The 22,309-nt window shown below is 40.5% G+C and overlaps 1 protein-coding gene and 2 long non-coding RNA genes across 4 annotated transcripts in view; 1 reads left to right on the top strand and 2 right to left on the bottom strand.

The window, feature by feature from the left end:
- Nucleotides 1–679: 679 nt before the first annotated feature.
- Nucleotides 680–11,409, bottom strand: LOC144014069 (uncharacterized). The gene is made up of 3 exons (XR_013282392.1): nucleotides 11,153–11,409; nucleotides 10,907–10,946; nucleotides 680–1,044 (listed from the first exon to the last, which is right to left on the bottom strand). It is a non-coding gene; the product is annotated as an uncharacterized LOC144014069 (long non-coding RNA).
- Nucleotides 3,358–10,434, top strand: LOC144014068 (uncharacterized). The gene is made up of 2 exons (XR_013282391.1): nucleotides 3,358–3,769; nucleotides 9,505–10,434. It is a non-coding gene; the product is annotated as an uncharacterized LOC144014068 (long non-coding RNA).
- An 887-nt stretch (nucleotides 11,410–12,296) lies between the features above and the next one.
- The window catches only part of LOC144014067 (uncharacterized), a 491,860-nt gene continuing 481,847 nt past the window's right edge, over nucleotides 12,297–22,309 (bottom strand). The window contains exons 1-6 of one of the 2 annotated variants that reach the window (XM_077513575.1): nucleotides 17,368–18,732; nucleotides 17,249–17,283; nucleotides 15,312–15,519; nucleotides 15,119–15,231; nucleotides 13,026–13,182; nucleotides 12,297–12,919 (exon numbers count right to left, since the gene is read on the bottom strand). In XM_077513575.1, the coding sequence (XP_077369701.1) occupies nucleotides 12,612–12,919; nucleotides 13,026–13,182; nucleotides 15,119–15,231; nucleotides 15,312–15,519 (786 nt within the window). In that variant the 5' untranslated portion in view covers nucleotides 17,249–17,283; nucleotides 17,368–18,732 and the 3' untranslated portion in view covers nucleotides 12,297–12,611. Of the gene's footprint in view, nucleotides 12,920–13,025; nucleotides 13,183–15,118; nucleotides 15,232–15,311; nucleotides 15,520–17,248; nucleotides 17,284–17,367; nucleotides 18,733–22,309 lie in introns of those variants that run through there. The other variant, XM_077513576.1, reaches the window with a different exon arrangement.

Raw genomic sequence — 22,309 nt, 5'->3', positions numbered from 1 at the left:
CGGCCATTTTGCCACTTGTTGACTGAAATTTACATCCCAGTTGTTCAGGTAGCAACCAATCACGGCTCAGCTTCAGAAAACAGGTGAGCTGTGATCGGTTGACTTGAGCAACTGTGATGTCATTTTCAGTGAACAGCCAAGTGGCAAAATGGACACCCCCTGACGTTGCAAAAAATGGGTGGATTTTGCTGCTTAATTCATATTCCAAAAACACAATATTAATCAAAATTAAACTATTTTTGCACGATTTTTATCCATCTCAGGGGGCGGCCATTTTGCCACTTGGCGTCCACTGAAAATGACATCACAGTGTCTAATGCTGTATTCGTGGAAGGTGGGAGGTCAGACATATCCCATTCAGATTGCACAAGTTGCGACCTCAAAGTGCTCCAGGCAAACATAAACAACAAAGATGTCCGACTCTGCTAAATGATTTTGTTTTGGTTAATCCCAACACATTTTGAACTCCCTTTATTTGTATAGTTATATCTTCCAAACATTTCACCAAAGATCTTCTTTTTTTTTTTTTCCCCATTTTGATTTGGCTTCCACTTAAGCAATTAGAAAATATCTCTATATATGTAGGCTATTGCATACACATATTTGTATTTTTTCAATTACAATACAACAGTAATTCCTATTAATCGCTGCAGTTTTATTTGGCAATTGAAGGCAGCAGGCATTCAAATAAAAAATGATCACATCCATTACATTTGAAGAAAAAGACATGCTACACACCATGTACAGGTCATTATAAAACTGCACTAGACAATGAAACAAATGAGCCTTGTTTAATGATTTACATCACATAGCCAGTCACAGCAAGGCGTAGGTAATGAGGAAAATTGCACACCTCCACAACAGGCATACTACAGGAATTGGATTGTAAACTGAGGTGTAACAGCTTGATGGAAAACTCAAAGACTTGAAATGTTCAACCTCATTCTTATTTGCAATAAGATAAATGAAGCAGATTATAGCCTCACATCTGATCTGGAGTCTCATTGGTCTTATCATAGCTCCACGTTGGCCCATTTTGACTCACTGTAATCAGATCAGCAGAAACAAACATATTTTTAAATGTCACACCACTGGATAATACTTAGCTTATATATTTAACAGATGGGATTCTATTGGGGTAAGGGTAAAAAAAAAAAAGAAACAGTAAGGAGCACAACAAGATCATTAAAGATAGGCCAGTAGAGATAAGAGGTCAAGCTGTTGACACCCTCTCGAGTTGCTGAATTTTGATATGACCACAAGAGGGCAGTATTGCTCAGGTCATGTCAGGCAACTGGCGTAAACAAACGCCACAGCAGATTGTTAGAAATAATTTACACCATGGTTTAGATGTATTTTAAGTGACCTGGGAGAGAAGTAACATATAAGCCCTGTTTAATGTTTGTATCATGACCAATGCCAAAACCGCATAATTAATGTTTTCGCTATGTGAGCTCTAAAGGCATCAGTGGAGATCAGGTTAACAGTATATGTGTTAACTTCTCCTCCTTTTAAAATTGATTAAATTTGTTCCAATCATACATGTCAAAATATCATGTCCGAGTGTGCACGCTGACGTCACTATAAGTTTGCCATTTGAATTTGTCATGGAGTAATAGTTAAGCTATGCAAATGGATTTTTGTTAGTCTTAAATACATTCAATTATCTAAATTTAAAGAAAATCTAATTCTATAGTTGTCATTATTATACTAATGATATTACTGCCAGTGATCTTAATCATATAAACCACATTATTTTCTCTATTGAATTGCATGTTATCTGGTAAGAACACATGGAATTCATTTGAAAAACAAAGCAAGCGTATCCCTGTGTGAACTGGCTGTAAAGTGTGAACAGCCAAGGGCCCATTTATCAGACAGAATTGGTACACTTAAATGACTAAAAATATGACTTTCCTTCTTTTACATCCAATTCAACACACAATGCTTAATTGTCGATCCATCCGAATCCAGAAGTAATGCTCAAACCCGATGTTTTGTGTGTGTATGAAATAGGAACGTTGACTGGCTGACTATCAATACCAGTCCAGCTGTCACTATAGCTGTCCTGGCCGCCTTCTCTTTCTTGCAGAGGGACCGAAGAGTCAGGAGTTGGACAAGCGCCAAAAGAGGCCGGCTCGCCATGCAGCTGAAACTTTCATAAAGCCAGCAGGAAGCCACGCGAGGCAGCCGACGAGAAAGAAAAGGAGCTTAAAAAAAAAAAAAAGTCACTTCTTCCCACCCCCCCTTCTGCCTTAGCACTTATCCCTTGTTACCGCCATACTGTACGCGCCTGCCTTCTTTGGCAGGGAGTAATTGTAGGACTGGAGGACAGGAGTAGAGGAGGGGAGGAGCTGGGTGGGTACTTTGGGTTCAGAGAGTTCAGCTGAGGAGAGAAATAAATTCATAAACAACAAAGGAGACGTGACGTCAGGTTGGAGGGGCTGTCCGAGCTCATGGCTCAATGTGCGTCTCCATGGAACAACTGGATTGGTAGTTCCACACATGTGTTTGCGTACAGTACAGCTTGATCTCCAAGAAAAGGCTCAAGTGGCGTTGAAGTAGAGAACCTGGACTGTTTTTTTTTTTTTTTTTCCTGTCATCTCCTGGGTGAGTGTTTCAAGGACTGTGAGAACATGTGCATGTGTCATGTAGTACAGTACGTCCACGGGTGCTTGTGAAAAGTTAGGGAACAAAGAGAAGGCTTTCCTGTTTTCTAATTTTTTTTAAATGATGTCAGCTCCATCGTGAGCTCAGATTGGTCGGTGTCATGTGCTTCGTGGCCAGCGATTGGTCCACAGGCAGACGCAGAAAAGGTTGTTATCGTATGTTTTCACCAATGATTGAGGTCACCCAGCCACCCAGTGAACTCAAATTGGGCATTTCTTTGAAACATTGACTTCTTTAATGAATGAATACGGCGTCTGAGGGAGTAATGGCGTGAATGTTTATCATATTGCGACGGGCAAACTGGTCTGCAAATGTCCATCTGTTTACTGTTTCTCAACAAAAAAACAGTAAAGGCATCTCCAGCATTTAGCAAATATGGCGAGGGTGAACAATATGGCGCAAGCTCGTTCCTGTCGCCATCTGTCTGCCCGGAAAGAACAAGGCGAGTGGTTTGTCTCAGACGATTAACACGCAAGCGGCCCAGCTGCTGCATTTGACACTGTTTTGTGTCACTGCATCTGCTCGCGACAATTCATGTGACTTCTTACTGTAACACTCTTTCTTTCCACGCTTCCCCTCTCCGACTCCTCCTCTCTGTTCGCCCTCTCTCGCGACAGCACGTCCCTCCCTTCCTCTTTCTGTGTCTGTGCAGCCGCCCTCCCTTCGCTCTCTTTCCCTCTTGGCAGCGTTGCCAAAGTGGGCAGGCAGGCAGGCAGACGGAGGCAAATACAGCACAGGCCAGAGCAGAGGGCGATCCAAAAGCTGGCAAATTGATCACGAGGATGTTTACAACTCGCGTCTGTTGTGCTGTTATCTCCGTTTGGTTCCCTCGTATCGCAAATTTGCCTCGGCGCCCTTTCTCCGTTTCAGAGTACGCTCGAGTCGCCGGCGCTCATTTCGGATGTGTGTTTGTAGGGTTGTGTGTCACCCTGTGCATGAACAGACGCACTCGCGTCAGTAGGAGGGGATTGTGGGAAAAAAAGGGGGTGTTGCTCTCAGAGGGTGTGCTCGAGTCCTCTCTTTTCCCTTCTTCCCGCCATCATGGCCTTCTTCTCCTCCAGTCCTCCGGCTCAGGCCGCCGCTCACATTCAGGCTTCAGGTATTTTTCCCTTTTCCGCTCAAACACTCTCGTTGTTGATTTCATTGCCTTATAATGTTGCTCTCCTACTTTCTCTGTCCTTCGTCATGATCTCGGGCTTGTAAACGTGTCGGCCGCCGTCAGCTGCCACGCCGCACGGCGCCATTTTGGCTCGATGGGCAAAGCAGGAGAAACTTTTGTCAAGCTCAGAGGGACTCCGGGACACCCTGCAGTCTCTCGCGTCCCTTCAAACTCTCTTGGCTCTCCTCTCTCACACTCGTCTTCCCCTCCCTCTCTGCTCTCGAACTAAGCAGTCAGCAATCTTTCCATAACGAACAGGTGTCACTCTGTCTAATGGCGGACACAAGTACAGGTCCTATTTGCTAACTTTTGAAAGCAGTGACCAAAACGTCGAGATTCCCGTTGCTTTATGGCAAAGTTTAAGTCTCAAGGGATCGCGAACGCAGGAAGAAAGGGTGCTTGGTGGTTCTCTTATCAGTGTAAGACGTTGTGATAAGTAACACAGTCTTTCTTATTCCCCTCATGTAATGTTTGCACTTTTGTCTTTGAGGAAAACATTTTTTTTTTTTTAAGGAACAAACACGTTTCTGCTTTATGCAATCAAGTGGCGTGACTGTCTTTCGAAAGTGGCAAATGGAATGTTTGTCTTAGACGACACAGGCACGTTTCGAAGGCTAAAAGCGACCATTGGGACGATTTCTGACTACGTTTACGAGAACAACAGCTTCTAAGATGGCGCCTTGATGCCACGTGTTCAAGAACAGCAGACACGGGCAGGCGCCATGCTTCCTAGGCCAATTTGTCCGGATTGCGCCACATCAGCAGCGACATGTTCAGTCGCTCGGTCGGGCACTAGGATGCAAATGAATTTCTTTATCAGGCTCAAAATTTTTCTAGCCTCATCATGTGAGTGATGAGAGAAAGAAGAAAAGGAGAGACACCGCGGGTGCATGAGATAGGAAGAGCGATGGGAGTGGCAGTGCTCCCTCCCCACCCCCCCCCGCATATCCTCAGATGAACTTTGTGTGTTTCGTCATGAGGTTTCTCCTTGAGGCAATCAGGCTGACTTCCCGCTTGAAGCTTATTGGCTGATATCTGGGCTGACCTGTCGCTGTTTGCAGCAAGGCGACAGGAAGTTTCTGGTGCCACACAGGAAGAAGCCACAGCTGTTTCATCTGAATCATGTCAGAGCGTTGCATGAAAGTGCGTATCTGTAATCGTGTGCACAAACCCTGCATTGGGTGGCTTCCGTCTGATGACGTGATTGTGATCAGTGAGAAATATTAAACCAAGGTAACGAGGGAGGAGCAAATGTTTTTTTGATATATCATTTGGATATTTAATGGGCTGGATCATTTCTCTCTGAATGTTCAGAATTATGATTCAGTGTTGGTCAAGGAAGTAGCCGTAGCGCAGATGGCACCAATGTAAGATAGAACTCTTAACAATTGAATCGATTAAAGTCATCCCAAATGGTAAGCGCACAGCTGATCAGAAAATCAGCAAAGCCCAAGAGATGAGAAAGAACAATTCATATACAAAACCAACGACATTGCAAATTAATTGATCAAATTTTAGAGATGAAATGACTAAACATTATTTGTAGCCAACTACAATATGATGAGCTGAGCCAACTGATTGATTTTCAGCACCGTAGAGCAGTCCTCCACCTTTTTGGCTCCACGGACCGTTTTCACGTCAAGACATATTTTGACGGATCGGCATAAAATGAACTAAATAGTGAAAAAATGTAACTCATCATTATTTTGAATGTAGTGTAGTGCATGTTTTTCTCTTCAGTGAGCTGGCATGTCTCATCTTGTGTTCCGCAGCATAATGCGTTGTAAGAAATTAACCATTTCTGTTTTATTACTAGGTGGATTTACATCTATTTTTTTGTTGAAAATTTTCAATAATTGCGAAAATAAACCTGAATGGGAATTTGAAATTTTCACACAGTTGTCCGCAAATTTTTGGACACAACATTTTGGTAACAAAGAAGGAACTTCACGGTCTTTCTGGTATGAATATTAAAGATTAACAGCAATCCTAATAGGCTAATTACTATTTTCAACGACAACCAGCCTTAATCATCCTCTTGGACCCGTGAAGACCTATGATGACTGTCATCTTAGCCTGACATTTTGCTGCTCCACAGAGCGTAACCATCCGGTGACAGCAGCAGACAGGCCAGTCCTTTCGAAATTGGAATTTGGAAACAAGATTTCTGAAATACGTGATTGACAGTAGCCGACTTCAAGCGTTAAAGGTCGATGCCGTTGAACTTGTTGGGTCTAGCTCAATCAAGCTTATTCTAAACAAGCTTTTCGGAGGACAGACTTATCTATGTTTGGAAAGATTGTGGGTCAGTGTGATAAGGACACAATGGAGCCTTTACCCCCCGCATTATCTGAGTCACTCACGTTTGCCCACCTTTTATATCTGTCAGCCTGCAAAGCAATCAGGGGTAGCTTGATGCAATTAACATGTAGTAAGTTAGAATCAGCTTAACTGACGGTTCAGGTCACGCAGCTGTGCCACTGTGGTTGACAACATGCATTTGTGTGATCATGGTTTCTTTTGTGTTTGAGACTAATGAGGCGCTATAGAACATTTAGTGCAAGCACCACGCCAAACGGGATTTGAGGGAGCTTGGTGCCAGTTCTATAGCAAACGTAAAGGATCGAGAGAGAGTACAATGAGTAAAGTGACTCTGGATCTCCATGACAAGACAATCTAGATGATTTTTTTTTTTTTTTTTTTTTTTTTGCTCATCTTAACTGTGGGAATTCTTCATTCAACCAATTACGTGGCATAATCCTCTGCCAAATCCCCCCGCCTAGCTGCCTCCTTCCTCCCTCATTGAAATTCTGCCAGGCATACAGACACTGCCCATTCTTGGCATCAAACTTGGCGAGAAACTGCGAGACCAAACGAGTGACAGAGACACATTCTTTTGCAGTCGTCTGGTGACCACTTTGTATTTGTGCCAAGCATTCTTCACGACGGGCAAGACTGACGGGTATTTCCTTGACTGTGTCCTTTGATCAGCTGCTGACTGTTTTTTGGGCGTTTACTGATTTACAAAAGGATGGATGACACACAGAACCGAAATAATTTTCATTCATTGAGTGTATTCTTATTGTTGCTTTCGATGTTGGCATGATTTAGATTCTGTATTGTTACAGTATTGGTTCTTCAGTGGTCTGAGATGGTGATTTTGCTGGCCATTGGCAGAGCTTTGGAACCTCCACAAGTCATGGGAAACTAATTTAAGCCATCGGTTGGACATTTCGTGTTTGGTAAATGAGAACCAGGGACCAGATTGTGGCTTTCATGGCTTCCTGAGACTTTACCAGATTCAAGGACAGGCAGATGAGATGACGTGACGAAAAATCCTCCAAAACCTCTGTGCTAGTCCACCCCTAAGGTGGTAGATCGAGTTGAGACCAGCACTTGCTCACCAGACTCATTAAAACATGCATTTACAAACCTTACTGTTTTGCTGCAACAGAAAGAGGCCTTCCACAAACTATTACTACACAGTTGGAAACATAGAACTGTAAATGCGAGTCACATATAATTGTCACTTGAATCTTCTCAAAGGATAGTGATTGGCAGTTTTGTTTTTTTGTTTTTAAACTGTCATCTCGAAGCTTGCCAAGGTGGATTTACGAGAATATGTACTCATTCCCATGCTACTGAAAATGCATGACCACCAAATTCTACACCCAGAAGACATCACAGGACTAGAATTGCTGGACTTTAGCTTTGAAAATAGTTCGGAGTTGGGTCAATATCACTAGGAAGTGGCTTTGGTGTCCTCATATGAATCGCACAGTAATCATGAAAATGTAGCAACATTAATAATAATGAAACTGAGGTTACTATTTTACTATATTGGCTGAACATTTCCACATATATCAGTGCAATAAGGCTCTTAAAATATGTTCCCGTTCACTGCTCTGCTAACCACAGCATGTGTAGTAAGTGTTTAAATCATACAAAATCATTTTTTTACATGGTTGTATTGTCTTACAAGTTGTTTGATGAAAAATAATCATTTTGATCATGTATATTCTGATCATATTGAATATTTTGTATTTGTCCCAGAAATTGATGTCCACTCTGTCATTATGGTGTTTATATATATATAAAGAAAAGAAAAAAAAAAGGACCAGCACTTTGCTGGCCGAAATAGTGGCTAGTTGCAGAATAAATATTTACACATGCTTCATAATTTTCTTAACATTGTGTGTAATTAGATGTTATCAAGCCTAGCATTTCCACCCTGTCATAGTGAAACATCAATTGATATATATATATATATATATATATATATATATATATATAAATCCAGAAATTCAAAATATATCTGTTAAACTGTACAATCAGCTTGCTAACTAAATCATGTCACTAAGTAAAAGCCTTTCATGTGCTAATAAAATGCTACCATTAGCCGAAAATGTTCAAATTGTCATTGATGTCCACCCTGTCGGTAAGCTCACAAACAATATTATGTTGTTTTATATTGTCTGTTTGCAGTTAATTTAAAAAAAAAAAAAAAAAAAAAAAAAAGAAGAAGTGTGGGAGCTTAACCAGTATTTATTTCCAACAGCACAACATCTATTTAATTCAACAAACATGTTCAAAAGAACATCTTAATATTTTTGGGGTGAAATGAGGACGTTTCAAAGGCATCTTTTAGTGCTATTGACTGGTTGCTTGTGGGCTGCGATTCCCAGAAGCAGAGTATTCAGCCATTTGACCCACATTTGTTTCTAACTACACTGTCACCGTGCCATTTCAACGTTAGACTGTCCACTCCAGTCAGAGGCTGTTTTCTTTCTGGCCAAACATAGCTTGTAGATGTGCCACTGGCACTGTTGCAAGCATGGGCATCATGCCAAACGCTTCACCCCCACCTCTGCCTTACCCCCGTCTGCTCCTCAAATCAGACTAAAAGAGTCTATGGACGTGAATGATGGGCTGGTCTGGACCTGCGTCAGGCTGTAGGCTAATTTATGTGAGTTGTGACATATCTCTATTTGAAATATTCAGCAAGTTGTTGTTTTTTTCCTGCCACATTACCTGCCCGACCTTGATCTGTGCCGTCTGAACGAGTTGGCTTTGTGTCGCCGCTTGGCACAAGTTGGAGTCTGCATCACTCGTTACAGAACAGCATCGGGCGGCGGCAGAATGGAAACAATGTTTTAGTGCAGACTTAAAATGGCCGGCGCGCAAGTCACCATTTTGTATTTCCTTGTTTTGTTTCGGAGGGCAGAATCTCAGCCCTGTACCCGAGCCGAGGCAGCTGGCGGCAGCCATGTTTGCAAGTGAGCCGGTGTGTGTGCGTGTGTCTACCTTTAACTGAGAAGGAGCACGGGATAGGAATGAGCTCCGTTTTTGGCAAAAACGGAAATGAGCTCCTGGCACAAGGCGTTTTTTTTCCCCTTTCTCTTTCGATCGCATGCTAGCTAGATTCTCAGGAAGCCAGTGAGTGTGTACTTTGTTTGTCTTTGACACGTCTCCTGTCCGTGTGCTTATTTGTTTGATATATTTGACCTAATAAGACTATGATGAAATTTCTCGGCACAGATAAGTCACCATTTTGTTCCCTATATAAACTTTTCTGCTATTACTATTATTGACAAATCAGATTGACATTTATTGTTCTGACCTGAATGCATTTGAGCAAAATCCCAAAGATAACTCTCCTGTCTTTTCTCTTGTAGCATCACGAGTGTGACCTTGACGACTCCAGCATGCGAGGCAACATGAATGCTGTCCTTGGGCCTGAGGTAGTAGATTGAATAGTTGTGAGGGTTGTGTAGCCTCTTTTCGAGATAACTATACAATCTACTGTCTTACCCAAGGAGACAGCTTGCTCGGCCAATCATCGCCCAGGTGAAAAAGAAAAAAGCACTGTCCAATCAGAGCGCATGCAGCCAGACAGCACACATGGACTGTTTTGTGAACATTTCTGTTTGCGCTCCCAAGTGGTGTATTAGGTTACTTGACAGGTGGATGTGTTATTTGGACTGGGCTTTGTCAGGGTGAGGTAGTAGGTTGTATAGTTTGGTGGGTGGGTCTAAACCCTGCTCAGGTGATAACTATACAGTCTATTGCCTTCCTTGAGAAGTTCACAGACAACTGACTGAATACGGCACCGTTTCCCAACCGCTGCTGCACTGGGGCGCACATTTCACATGAGCAAAATCATGAGGTTCACCCGACCTCGGATAAGCGGTAGAAGATGGATGGATAGATGAGGCACACCACCAGAAAGAAAAATGTCACTAAATGTATATTCTGTGTACTGTAATGAGTTCAATTTACTGAACTTGCAAATTTACTTAATGTGAAGAATGGGCCTGTTTACTTGAACACAAAGCTAGTTTGTTGTATGTATGGAAACAGGTGGAACACAGGTTAATTTAGTCTTTTGACCTCTAGTGGAAGAACACTCAATGGTTCTACATTTCTGGCATTAACAGATGAAAACAGACACATTATTTGTAGTAAATAATCATTTTTAGGACCGACTAAGTGAAATCAAGGCACATCGACTGATATTTCACGGCACCGTGGATTACATAAAATATTGAAATATGCATTGATCACAGTGTTCAGTTTGTAAATGATAATAAAGTTGTTTCAAATGAGTCAACGTACCTTGCTTCTGTGTGAGTGTGGATACCAAAGACTTATGCTTCATTAAATTGGTTGGCCTTTGCTGTGATACTTCCAGCAGACTAATTTAAGTAAACATTCTGTATTATACTTCATATGACCGCAATCTACAAAGTGCATCAAGTTAATGAATCTCATTGACACAAACATATGACACAAACATATAAATATTTTTGGAAATATGCAACATGCCATGTGCATAATCAGATCAAATGAGCACCAAAACCAACATTTTCTGATTGCATTCAGTTTTGAAACCAATGTACGTAGACACTCATTGTGATGATGAATATTGAATCGGCGTAACAAGATCCTGAAATGTAGCCGTGACATGTGAGCTTTCTAGAGTGACATTTATGTTTAACTTATCTTGATGAAACATTTTGATATTCTATGATCAATTATCGAGCAATCACTGGAGAAAGACTGGCAGGAAAGTCTTACCTTCTGTCGGTTCTTTCCCACTATACTTCCTTCCCCATCCCTTTGTTTTTGGGAAAAAAAAGTACGAGAAAAGATAAAGTTAGATCAACAACCACCAACAATCGGAGTAGTTCCAAAGTGAACACTAATAAAGCCTTCTGCATTTGGTGGCCTGTTTCATCAGCGCAATTAGCCAATTCAATTTGCAAAATATCATGACCAAACAGTTCAATTCACTATTGTTCAATCTTATTTGAGAAAGCTAACCTCATGAGTTCTGGCTTTGAGGGCAAAACTCCTCACAAACGAGGGCACTTCATGTTCGCTGCGCCCCACCTTTCTGTTCTTCTTTTAATTTCTATTTCTCCCCCCAATGGCGGCGACATCGACGTAGCGTTCATCTGTGGGATGTGGAGTCTGTCCAATGGACACAGCAGTCTTGGGCGCCCTCCGGTGGAGAAAGTTCGAAAGGTCACTCTGTCATTGCATGTCCTCATAATGCTGATGGCACAAAAAGAAAAAAAAAGAAAAAAATAGACAGAATTCAAGTGACATACCGATACTCGTGTTTAGTGTGAGGCTGTTGGCCCAAGATGAACATGTTTAATTCGATTTTACATGCACGCAGATTTGTTTGTGTTTTTAAACGTAAACAACAACAACAACAACAAAAATTCAAAAAAACATGCGTCTTAAACAAAGAACATAATACTTAACGTACAAAATATTTTCCTTTCCGTTTGCCTTCAAACGTGTCAATTATTTCTGACATGCATTCTTTTATTTCTGCATTCGAAAATTATGTAACCTTTTCATATAAAATAAATGAATGAATGAGCAATTGAATAATTAATACTATTGAATGACCAATAGTATAGATTTTTGGGAAAAATCTGAGTTTTACCAAATTGTGACTTATGAGTTTTCGATCTAATACCAGGGACATGTACAATATAAATAGCCTGATCCTACTTATAACAACAACAATAACCAAACGTATAACTGTGGCAAAATCCTAACCTTGATAGAGTTCAGTGAGAAGAACAAGGTGTCCCTCGTGTTCCCAGGTGAGCGACGCCACACGGGGCAGCAGACAAATCCAAAAGCTGGCATGTAAAAGGAGGACCAGTGCCAAAGAGCAGGCCAGGCTGAGCAAAGCGGCCTTTGTCCTTTCCATGACCCTACAGAAATGACCGGCAGGGGCGCCACAACCCACCGCAAAGTTGAGATGAAGTCATGACAGTGGGAAAGGAGAAGTGTTGAAAAGAGCCTATTTTGATCATGACCTGCTAAGAAATATTGATATTTATTTTAATAGATAGCATAAAGGTTCGATGATTCAAATCTTTTGTACACAATTGTATTAGTTTTATCTATGGCCATGTTTTAAAGAGGAAGTCGGGCCAGAAATGTTCAGCGCCCCCACTAGTCTAACATTCTGCTTGTGGCCATTTAGTGCACAAACACAAACAAATCACAAGCATTTCCAAAAATATTTAATATCATGATCAAGAGATAATAGCTATTCTGAGAAACACATCTGTATTACAGAACCACTACAAAAGGAAACCCAATGTTTATCAAGAGCTTAAAAGGTTCTACTTATAAAGTAGAAATCTTGCGACAACCTATCAGATTTACATTATGTTTCATCATTGTGTCACACGTTTCTCGGCCTCTCAAATACTCAGTATTCATATTTTCTTCTTCTGGCAGACTTTGCATCCTACACCACATTCGCATCTCCTTGGAGGCCTCTCAGCGTCTTCTCATCAAAGCGATACGTGAGCTTCCGCTTGACTTTTTGGATCTCGCCCGTGCGGGCGTAATTCCTCAGCGCCCGCGCCATTTTCTGGTAGGTCATTGTCTTGCGGTTCCCTTTTCGCCGGCCCCATATCTCCGCCAGGCGCTCTTTGTTTTGTGAGGAGAACTGAAACGTGCCCGAAGAGGACTGGACCCACCAGATGCAGCTTCGCATCGACGGCGTTTGCAGCATCTCGAACAGGAACTGGAACAACCGCTCCTTCCTCTTTCCTGTCAAAGAGGAAGGGGATGTCATGAAATCATGAGGATGAATTAAGCAAGGATTCGTACGAAAAATGGATGAGGCATAAAAAATGCAAAAAATAAGCGCTTGAACCTGAGAGTGGAGCAAGAAGTAAGGGGTCTTTGTTGGGTCTACCTCCGCTGTCAGAGGTTGGCGATGGGGCATCGTGGTATTCGTGGTACTGGGAGCAACAGGACTGAGAGTCTGAGTCGATACATACAATCTCCTTTTCTGAATATGCAACGTGATCCTAGAGCAGACGTGCACAATCACAAGTCAATGGTGCGTTTTCCTCACCAGCAGATCACTGGCAGAAAATGACAGCATGCATTGCTAAAGGCTGAAATGACCTCCACCAAGGATGTTGCGACAATCACACTGATGAAATTATTAAAATGTGCAGAATCAGATTGATGCAGCCAAATATGGTCAATTTCGTATTTCTTTACAAATCAATACTAATGATTGATAGATCCATCCATCCATCCATCCATCCATCCATCCATCCATCCATCCATCCAAACCGCTTGCTCCTCAAAAGGGTCGTGGGGGTGCTGGAGGCGATCCCAGCCAGCTTCGGGCAGTAGGCGAGGTACACTCTGAACTAATTACATTACATTAAAGTTTGTTGTGTTAATCATGACTCTAAGATGTTTAGAATAGAATTTGGGAAGATTATGTTATCACTGTCGTAAAGACTTTTCTTTTTTTCGGGGCCGTGAGCACCAGTGACTTGTCCATAACGTTCTAATCAATTATAGTGTATATTTCTGAAAAGTGATTTTGAGAAGTGAGAATTCCTTCCAACAGAAATAATATTTTGTAATGGTAATAAATGTGAAATCACTTTGGCTGTGATGCGGTTCCATCGCCATATGTCACATGACACCTGACTACCACACGGCTTCCTATTGGTCGAACGAAATCGTCATATCCTATACACTGAAAGAAAACTTTCAAATTAAAAGCTTTCATATTAACTAAATGTTATTGTAAGGCAATACTCAACAAATATATGACAAATAGATGGATCGTCATGAGCATTTACTAGTCACCAAGTTTCGCTGCGGCTTGAGTTAGGGTTACTTAATGCTTTTTGGCCAGCCGGTGTGTTTTATTTTGAAAAATGTAAAGAAATGCGTTCCACTGTGTTTTTTCCAGTGGTGTTTATAAGAGCAATTCAGTTGTGTTTATGAGAGTATTTCACTTGTATATATGAAGGCATTTCACTAGTATGTGTGAGCAAAAAAACATTTCAGTGGTGTTTATAAGAGCATTTCAGTTGTGTTTATGAGAGTATTTCACTTGTATATATGAAGGCATTTCACTAGCATGTGTGAGCAAAAAAAAATTCAGTGGTGTTTATAAGAGCATTTCAGTTGTGTTTATGAGAGTATTTCACGTATATATGAAGGCATTTCACTAGCATGTGTGAGCAAAAAAACAAAAACAAAACATTTCAGTGGTGTTTATAAGAGCGTTTCAGTTGTGTTTATGAGAGTATTTCACGTATATATGAAGGCATTTCACTAGCATGTGTGAGCAAAAAAACAAAAACAAAACATTTCAGTGGTGTTTATAAGAGCGTTTCAGTTGTGTTTATGAGTATTTCACTTGTATACATGAATGTATTTCACAAGTGCGTATGAGAGCATTTCAGTGACGTTTATGAGAGTATTTCACTTGTATGTATGAGAGCATTTCAATTGTGTTTATGAGAGTATTTCGATTGTATTTATGAACTGATTTCACGAATGCGTACAAGAGCATTTCAGTGGTGTTTATGAGAGTATTTCACTTGTATGTATGAGCTAATCCTGAATTATGGCTCAGACGGCACCTCATAAAAAACAGCCACATCAACACACCATGAGATTTATTTTATTTTTTTTAATGTACATGGAGTGAGGTTCTTGAGCTGCTGAGTGTGTAAAGTAGTGCTTTGAGCGAACTTCACTTGTGATTGATGCTGTCTTAAAAAAAAAAAAAAAAAAAAAAAAAAAAAAGTGACATTCCCATCTCTGTTAAATTAGTTCAGACTGTAATTAGAATGACCTAATTAAAGGTTGTTCCCTTGAGCTCAAGATTGGTCTGAATACAATCTAACCTCATTTTAGCATTTGTTGCGGCGTCATTCATTTAGTAGTGAGCAAAATGTCAGTGGAGGTCCGAGACTTTCAGCTTACCCATTGGTTGTGATGGGAATATGGCCAGGCTGGAGGCGGAGCCTGCTCCTCATATTCCCTAATCGGAGCACCACAGTGCCACTCGTATGCATGCTGACCGGACCAATTATTCTCTGCGGAGAGGCAAGAAGATGAAAATACACTGACACTCCTACCGTAAAAATTCATGTTCATGTTTGGAGTGCAGGCTCACCTATCATCCTGGCGCTGTGGTGAGAGTGAACATACTGCACCACATTGGTCAGAGGCGAAGCGTGTGTGTGTGCAGGCTGGACCTCCAGCGAATGCTCCTGCAAGTACTCCTCGATCACCTCCAGGTCCACCTCCGGGCAGGAAGAGGGCGTCGCTCCGCCCCAGGAGCCCCGACCCCCACCGAGCCTGAGCTCAGTCACATAAGCCATCTGCCAAAGATAGAGTGGGACGATGTAATTGAAATTTAGCATCAAGTGGTGGTTAATATAATAAGTCAGTAGTTAAATCAATCAATCTTAACGAAGTGTAGAGCAACTTTAATGATAACGTACGTATTGATCATACTACATTATCCACATGTTAGGGTGGGAAGTATCAAAGTACAAATACTTCACTGTATTTTATTTGCACATTTTCTTCCTGACAGTTTTTATTTTTATTTTTTTTTACCTGAACTCACTTTGAAAAAAAGATATCCACTGTACTTTTTTTTTTTTTTTACTTACAATGTCAATATAGTCAGGTTACTTTTTTCAAACACTGCAGCTGATGATGCAAAGGAAATAGAATAGAGATAAAATGAAGTACAGTGGTGGAAATCTTGACGGACTGATGTTGTGTGGACTTATAATGCAGCCTGTGACCCAGGGATCAATATGAATGATGATGCAACAGATTTGAAGAAGCAAGATATTCCTCCCTGACCTTTATTGAAGAGAATAGTTCGATGAAGTTGGCTCTAACAAAGTACCGGTATTAAATAGGGCTGTCAAAGTTAAAGCATTAATAGATTAATTAATCACAGAAAATTGTCGCATTAATCACGTATTAACGCATATTAATTGCACTATTTTTTTCGATCGCACTTGAGCCTTGAACGTAACCGCGGATGGTTACATTGAAGGCTGCACAGGTCAGTAATTAGGTCAATGCACGCATTTCCTACACCTGTTGTTCCAAAATGAGCGTGATGACTCCAGTTGGTGGTAAATTTCGCTTTAAAAAACACCCCGATGGGGACTTTAGATATAACAAAAGTAATGTGCATTTAATTAATTAATAATTGCTGAACTGCACCCAATTGATATGATGCTGTTGCATTTTGAATAATACACACATGCATGCAATTGTGTACATGTATTTAATCAATGTTTTCAAATGACATTCATATCATAAAATGCATTGTCAAAATATTACGGTAATTTGTATTTATTTTATATTACGCAAGGAAATTAGTTAAAAAGTGCGATTAATCAGATTAAAAATTTTAATCGTTTGACAGCACTAGTGTTAAATAATCATCTTGACCCATCTGAAAAACCATCAACTTTTGGCATTCAATTTGTTTTGTGTTATTTGGGGGGGGAAACAAACAAAAAACAAAAAAAAACAACAATAATATTTTGTTAGTTCATTAGGTCATTTAGCTTTTTTTTAATGGAAACATTATTTTGATAGCATACCAATCTGAGCAAATGATAGCTTGATTTTTTTATTGAGTTATAATCCAGTTTGCTGTCACAAGTTATGACAATGAAATGGGTGCTGCGATTAAATTTTAATTTTGTACTTAAGTATACATTTCATAATGTATTTCTTTTGTGTGTCTTTTTGTCAGTACTTTGTCACCACCTCTCTCCACATGTAGTACTCCGTGAGTGTGCATCTCATCCAACCAGGTCCAAGGTTTTGTTTGCTTAGTGGCTATATGCCAGCCAGAAACAATGCAACCATGTTTATTTTAATTTGACTATCAAATCTATGCAAGTGCTAATTGCTGCACCAAGCAGGCAACATTCGGGTACCTGTGTTTGTAACTGACACTTTTTACAATATTATATCCAGTTACTGTACAGCCTGTGATATAACTACAGAGAATTTTTTCCCCCTAGTTTTAAGATGACTTATGAAAAACTGGCATTAAAAAATATAACTCACCGTCTTGCTTTCAGCCAACAAAATTTAACGTTAATCTGGAAAGAGAAAAAGGGGAGCAAAACTTACAACATCAATTTTGTGATGGCTCAACAACAGTGAAATCACATCAAAAGTCCTACCTTTTCCTGCTGATAGAGATTTCCTCCTCTGATATGTTCTCCTCCCGTATCAAAAAGTAAACAGTCACCTGTATGATGCGCCACCTGAGTGGCACCTCTCTTAAAGCCTTGGTAGACACATCCTCCTTCAGTTCACCCATTCAGATGGACACATGGGAGGGGTTTGACTCATTAAAGCTTGTTCAAGTTAAGGAGTAGTAATTAGGATGTTTGTGCTTACTAAATTCACAATGAGGTCATATGAATACTTGGGTATCTGTAACTTATTTACAATATTTATTTAAATAAATATTATATCTTAAAGTTGAGATTAACAAAATAAATAAATAAATAAATAAATAAATAAATAAATAAAACAACAAGTGGACCAAATAGTTCCCAGTAGCCTCTTTCTACCTCTAGTGGGTATATATTAGATTTACATTAGAGAGATTGTGCTTTCCTGTGTGGAAATTGAGTTCTCCCCTTGTTCTCGAGGGTTTTCTCTGGGTACTCCAGCTTCCTCCATTTTATGCATGTTAGCATCTCTGATGACTTGAAATAGTCCATAGATGCTTGCGTGTCGATTCGCATCCTGTACCTGACAAGTGAACAGTCCAGGGTATTCCCCGCTTCTTGCCCCGAGCCGGCTGGAACAAACACTAGTGCATTCGTGACCCTGTACAGGATAAGCGCTAGAAAATGGAAGGGTGGATTTTTACAGACCAGTTCACTTTGGGTGTGCTATCAAGGGACTTCCCCAAACTGCCGATGCCAAACAGACGAAGTGAAGCTTGAGGTCAACCAGGCACAAGCCGCATTCTTTAATTCACCCAAAGCGTCCCCATTCTGACCATAGCTCAGACTAAAGGTTTGTAGTTTTACCAGGTATAATGTCACACACAGCTGGAATACTAAAGAAACAAAGCACCTGCCTGGGGCACCGTCACCACTGGGGGGCCCACCAAGCGTGTTGAGGAAAAAAATAGTCAACAACATTTTTTTTATTTTTTTTTTTAACTCAACTTTACATGTTTTTCAAATCATTTTGCTACCTTGTTTAAGACACCCTTGTTCAGTCAGAAGATTGTTTATGTATTTGCTTAATATTTTGACTAGATAGCAGTGTGCAGTATAGGTCTGAACATCTGTTAACATTGTGTACTGTGATGCCTGCAGTTAATGCAATGTAAGCATACGGTCATGTCCTTGGAACTGATGATATACAGTATGAAGTGTACTGGGAGAGGTAGCTTATATTTACACAGTGCTTTTTATACCCATGCTATTGACTGAGCATGATAAAAGCTCAACAAGCAGTGACATCACTAACTTTCCGTTTTTAAGTTATCCGAGTTTAGAGCACTGAGTTCATCACACTGAATTATTACCACAGATCCAGCTCTTAAGCAACTAGACAAGACAAGTGCAATTTCTAGAAAAATTGCGTGGGAATGCTGAAAGCTGAATGCTACAATTTGAATGCATGTGGAATGCTTATGAAGAAAATTGAGAGATAAATTGTGAAATTATGACCTCCTGGTTACTGGGCAATGCACTTCACCAACTGTGCCACCGAGCAGTATCAGACACCTGGTAATGATGATAAGTTATATGTATGGAAGTGGGTGTGGAAAGTGATACTTCGAAAAAGTTCAGTGTCTGTCCCATTGAAAATGAATGGGGAAAAGTTGATATTAAACGTTAAATTGAGCAAATAATGTAAGTAATGTGGAATCAGATGATATATACCCCAGGAGGTGTGAATTTTCTACTTATTCGTTATAGAAGGTCAAGGTTGTTACTGTCAATGTTTAAAAGATTAAAAAAAATAAATACTGGCAAAACATGTCTGGAAAAACCCTGAGTACTATGGTGAACTGAATGACAGTTAGAGCTGCAATAGTACAGAGTGCACCTGGATGCTTAAAAGGAGATAAAGCCAAAGCTTCATTGGATTTTTGTTGTCTGAACAAACAAAAACAACAAAAAATCTAATTCTAACAAGCAAAGTGATGATTGATGAGCTGCTTTGCCCTTCTTCACTTACAGTATAAAAATTCAGAGTGTTGTACGTAGGTACTGAACACTGTCGTAAATAGCGAAAAACTGTGAGTAACTGACACCCCAGTGAACATGTAACTCTCCAATGTCATTTAAACAACTTATATTTACTCTCCACCATTTGTTTTGGATAGGAAATGCAGCCCATGAATAGGGAAAACCCGCCGATGTGTATGCCAATTGAAATGGGGGGGTTGGGTTAATGGAAAAACCTTCCAGAAAGCCACTGATATATATTCAATATAAACTTTAATGTCTTCGCAGAGCCAATCAATGACGTCATTGATCGATCAGACAAATCGAGAGATTTCAGTCGACCACTGATTTAGCATAAAAATGCAAAAATAACGACCGATCCCTATACAGCAAATCAGATCAGTGTGAAGTCGACTCATTAATTCATTAAAAATTGTCGACAAATAACTACAATTGCATAGTTCTCATGTTGCTGAGCATGCGCAGTTGTTACTGTAAGCGCGAGAGATTCGATCAGTTGCCCGGCATTATTGACACTTCAAGGTTAACGGTCTCTATTTGGCAGGTGAAATGGAATCATCATTACCACTCACACGCACACACACACTCAATATTGTTGATCATTGGCGTGCCAGGTGTTGAGGCACCTGAAAGGCCTGCGAGGGGGCTTATCAACATGGACATGAGGTGTCCAAGAACAAGTGGCTATGTGTGTGTGACCAGGTGTAGTGGGTTTACAGTTATCCTCAACCCTCCAAGATTAGTGAGCATAAGCAAATCACCTGTATGTGTGCAGCTCACTGGGAATTCCCCAGAGAAAAAGCAAGGGAGCTTGCACGCTGTTGCTTTGTGTTGTGTGCGCTTGTTTACGTGTGTGCAAAGTGATGAAACGTCGAGCCTAGCCCCCGTGATGAAGGTTCTTAAATGAGGCCATGGGCGGCCAGTAATACGCACGCGTGTGAGGAGACAGTTGGTCATGCTGCGGTGTCGCTCCTGTCCTGAGTTATCAGAAGTGCAGATGTGTATGCAAAACTTGAGGTGAGCCTCCAAAGATCATTGTCAGCGCTGTGCTGTGCTCACTGCACTGTTCTTCCCGGAATCAGACTGTTTGGTTGGCACAGACGCCAAAATATGAGAGACAGCTGTCGCACAGTTTTACACCGCTGCAAACTACAACCATGGCAATAAACAAGTCATTAAATGAATACCTCTCTGACGGTGACAGACAAAATTATGCAATGTTATTGATACATCCGATACAGGCTGGGTATTGCCGCCAACCTCACGATACGATACGTATCACGATACAGGGGCCACGATACGATACGTATTGCGATACATATGTATCCCACATAAGACACATTTTATTTCGTTTTTTTAAACAAAATATTGGAAAATTGGTACACTGAGACACGTGCCATGTTAAGTTTATAAGTAAATAAATGTTGATATTCTTCCTCTGCTTTAATTTTTCTTAGCAAGACACAGTGTCCAATCTCTAGTGAGCTATTTTTGCATTAATTGAAGGCAATTAACTTCAAAGACGCTGCTGGTTTTTATTTTTTAGGTAAAATGCAAGCTGCAAAGGCAATCGTTAACTGCCTATTTAAAGTTAAAAAGCAATATCGATACTGACGCCTGCGTATCGATACGTGTATTGTAATGAGGCCCGTATCGATTTTTTGAGCACACTCCTATTATATACCCTAATTTCCGGACTATAAGCCGCGACTTTTGTCACACGCTTTCAACCCTGTGGCTAATTTGTGCATTTTTTCCAACAGCCGCCAGGGGCGCTCGAGCAGAAAAGGAAAGAGTGAGGCAGGTGGAATATATGTTTCGAGGAAGATGCAAGTTTAATGTAACTTGGCGCTTTGTGTATGAATAAAATTAGCATGAACAGACCCTCATCATGGAAAATACACGAAGTCTCAGTCTCAGTGACTTTTACCGGTATGTTATTTTTAACTTTTTAATTGTTGCTGCCGCGTCACAGGCACTGTTTGGAAAGAAAAGCTAACGTATATTATTAAACCTTTGAAAACTCTTTCTGTGTACCGTCTTTCTTTGTAAATATCTCATGTTTCAATGTGGGCTTATGCGGCTTATAGTCAGGTGTGGCTTATGTATGTACAAAACGCTTTTTTCTTTTAGAAATGTACTGGGTGCAGCTTAGAATCAGGCGCTCTCTATAGTCCGGAAATTACGGTACATTTTTTTGCAAGTATTTACTCAGGCGCAACTTTGTTGTACATAGATTTAGTCCACAGCAAGATCGCGTGCGTAAAGCTAAAGACTAGGAAAGTGATTATATATGTCCGCACCAACGTGTGTAAATCTTTTTAAAGTGTTACTTTTTTCACACTTAACAAGTGTTACTCCAACACTGTATAGTGTTAAAATTTTCACCTTTCACAAGTTTCTCCTTCACTGTAAATATTCAGGTTACACCCAACATCCACCCCAACGCTCAAGGAAATGGATTAACTTTTTCATCCTAACAATGTTAAAATAACACTGCTTACAGCATATTTGATTGATCATTGGAAATTTAACACTGACCGATTTGCTGTGTAGCCTCTAGCAATGGTAGACTTGATCTTGTATGGGAGGCCGGCATATACATAATTCATACGGAAAAGTTTGAGATAAGGAATGGGATTGGGAACTGACGGGACTTTGCATTCCCACGGAAGATTGTTTGGGACCATCAGTAGGCAGCTCTATAATCTGTGATCTCAATAAACACTCATAAACTACGCGGGCCCATACGCCTTATCAGAATAACACACAAACTGGTGCAAAGATTGCACATAAATCATCAGTTTTCATAGTAAGATAAGGAAAAGACGGTCACTCACAGCTTGGGAGTGAAATCAAATCAAGCTAGAGCACAGTAGATCAGTGTTTCTCAATTTTTATT

Source organism: Festucalex cinctus, chromosome 2, assembly GCF_051991245.1.
Source record: "Festucalex cinctus isolate MCC-2025b chromosome 2, RoL_Fcin_1.0, whole genome shotgun sequence".
Classification (NCBI taxonomy): domain Eukaryota; kingdom Metazoa; phylum Chordata; class Actinopteri; order Syngnathiformes; family Syngnathidae; genus Festucalex; species Festucalex cinctus.
This window is presented reverse-complemented; position numbering and strand designations above follow the sequence as displayed.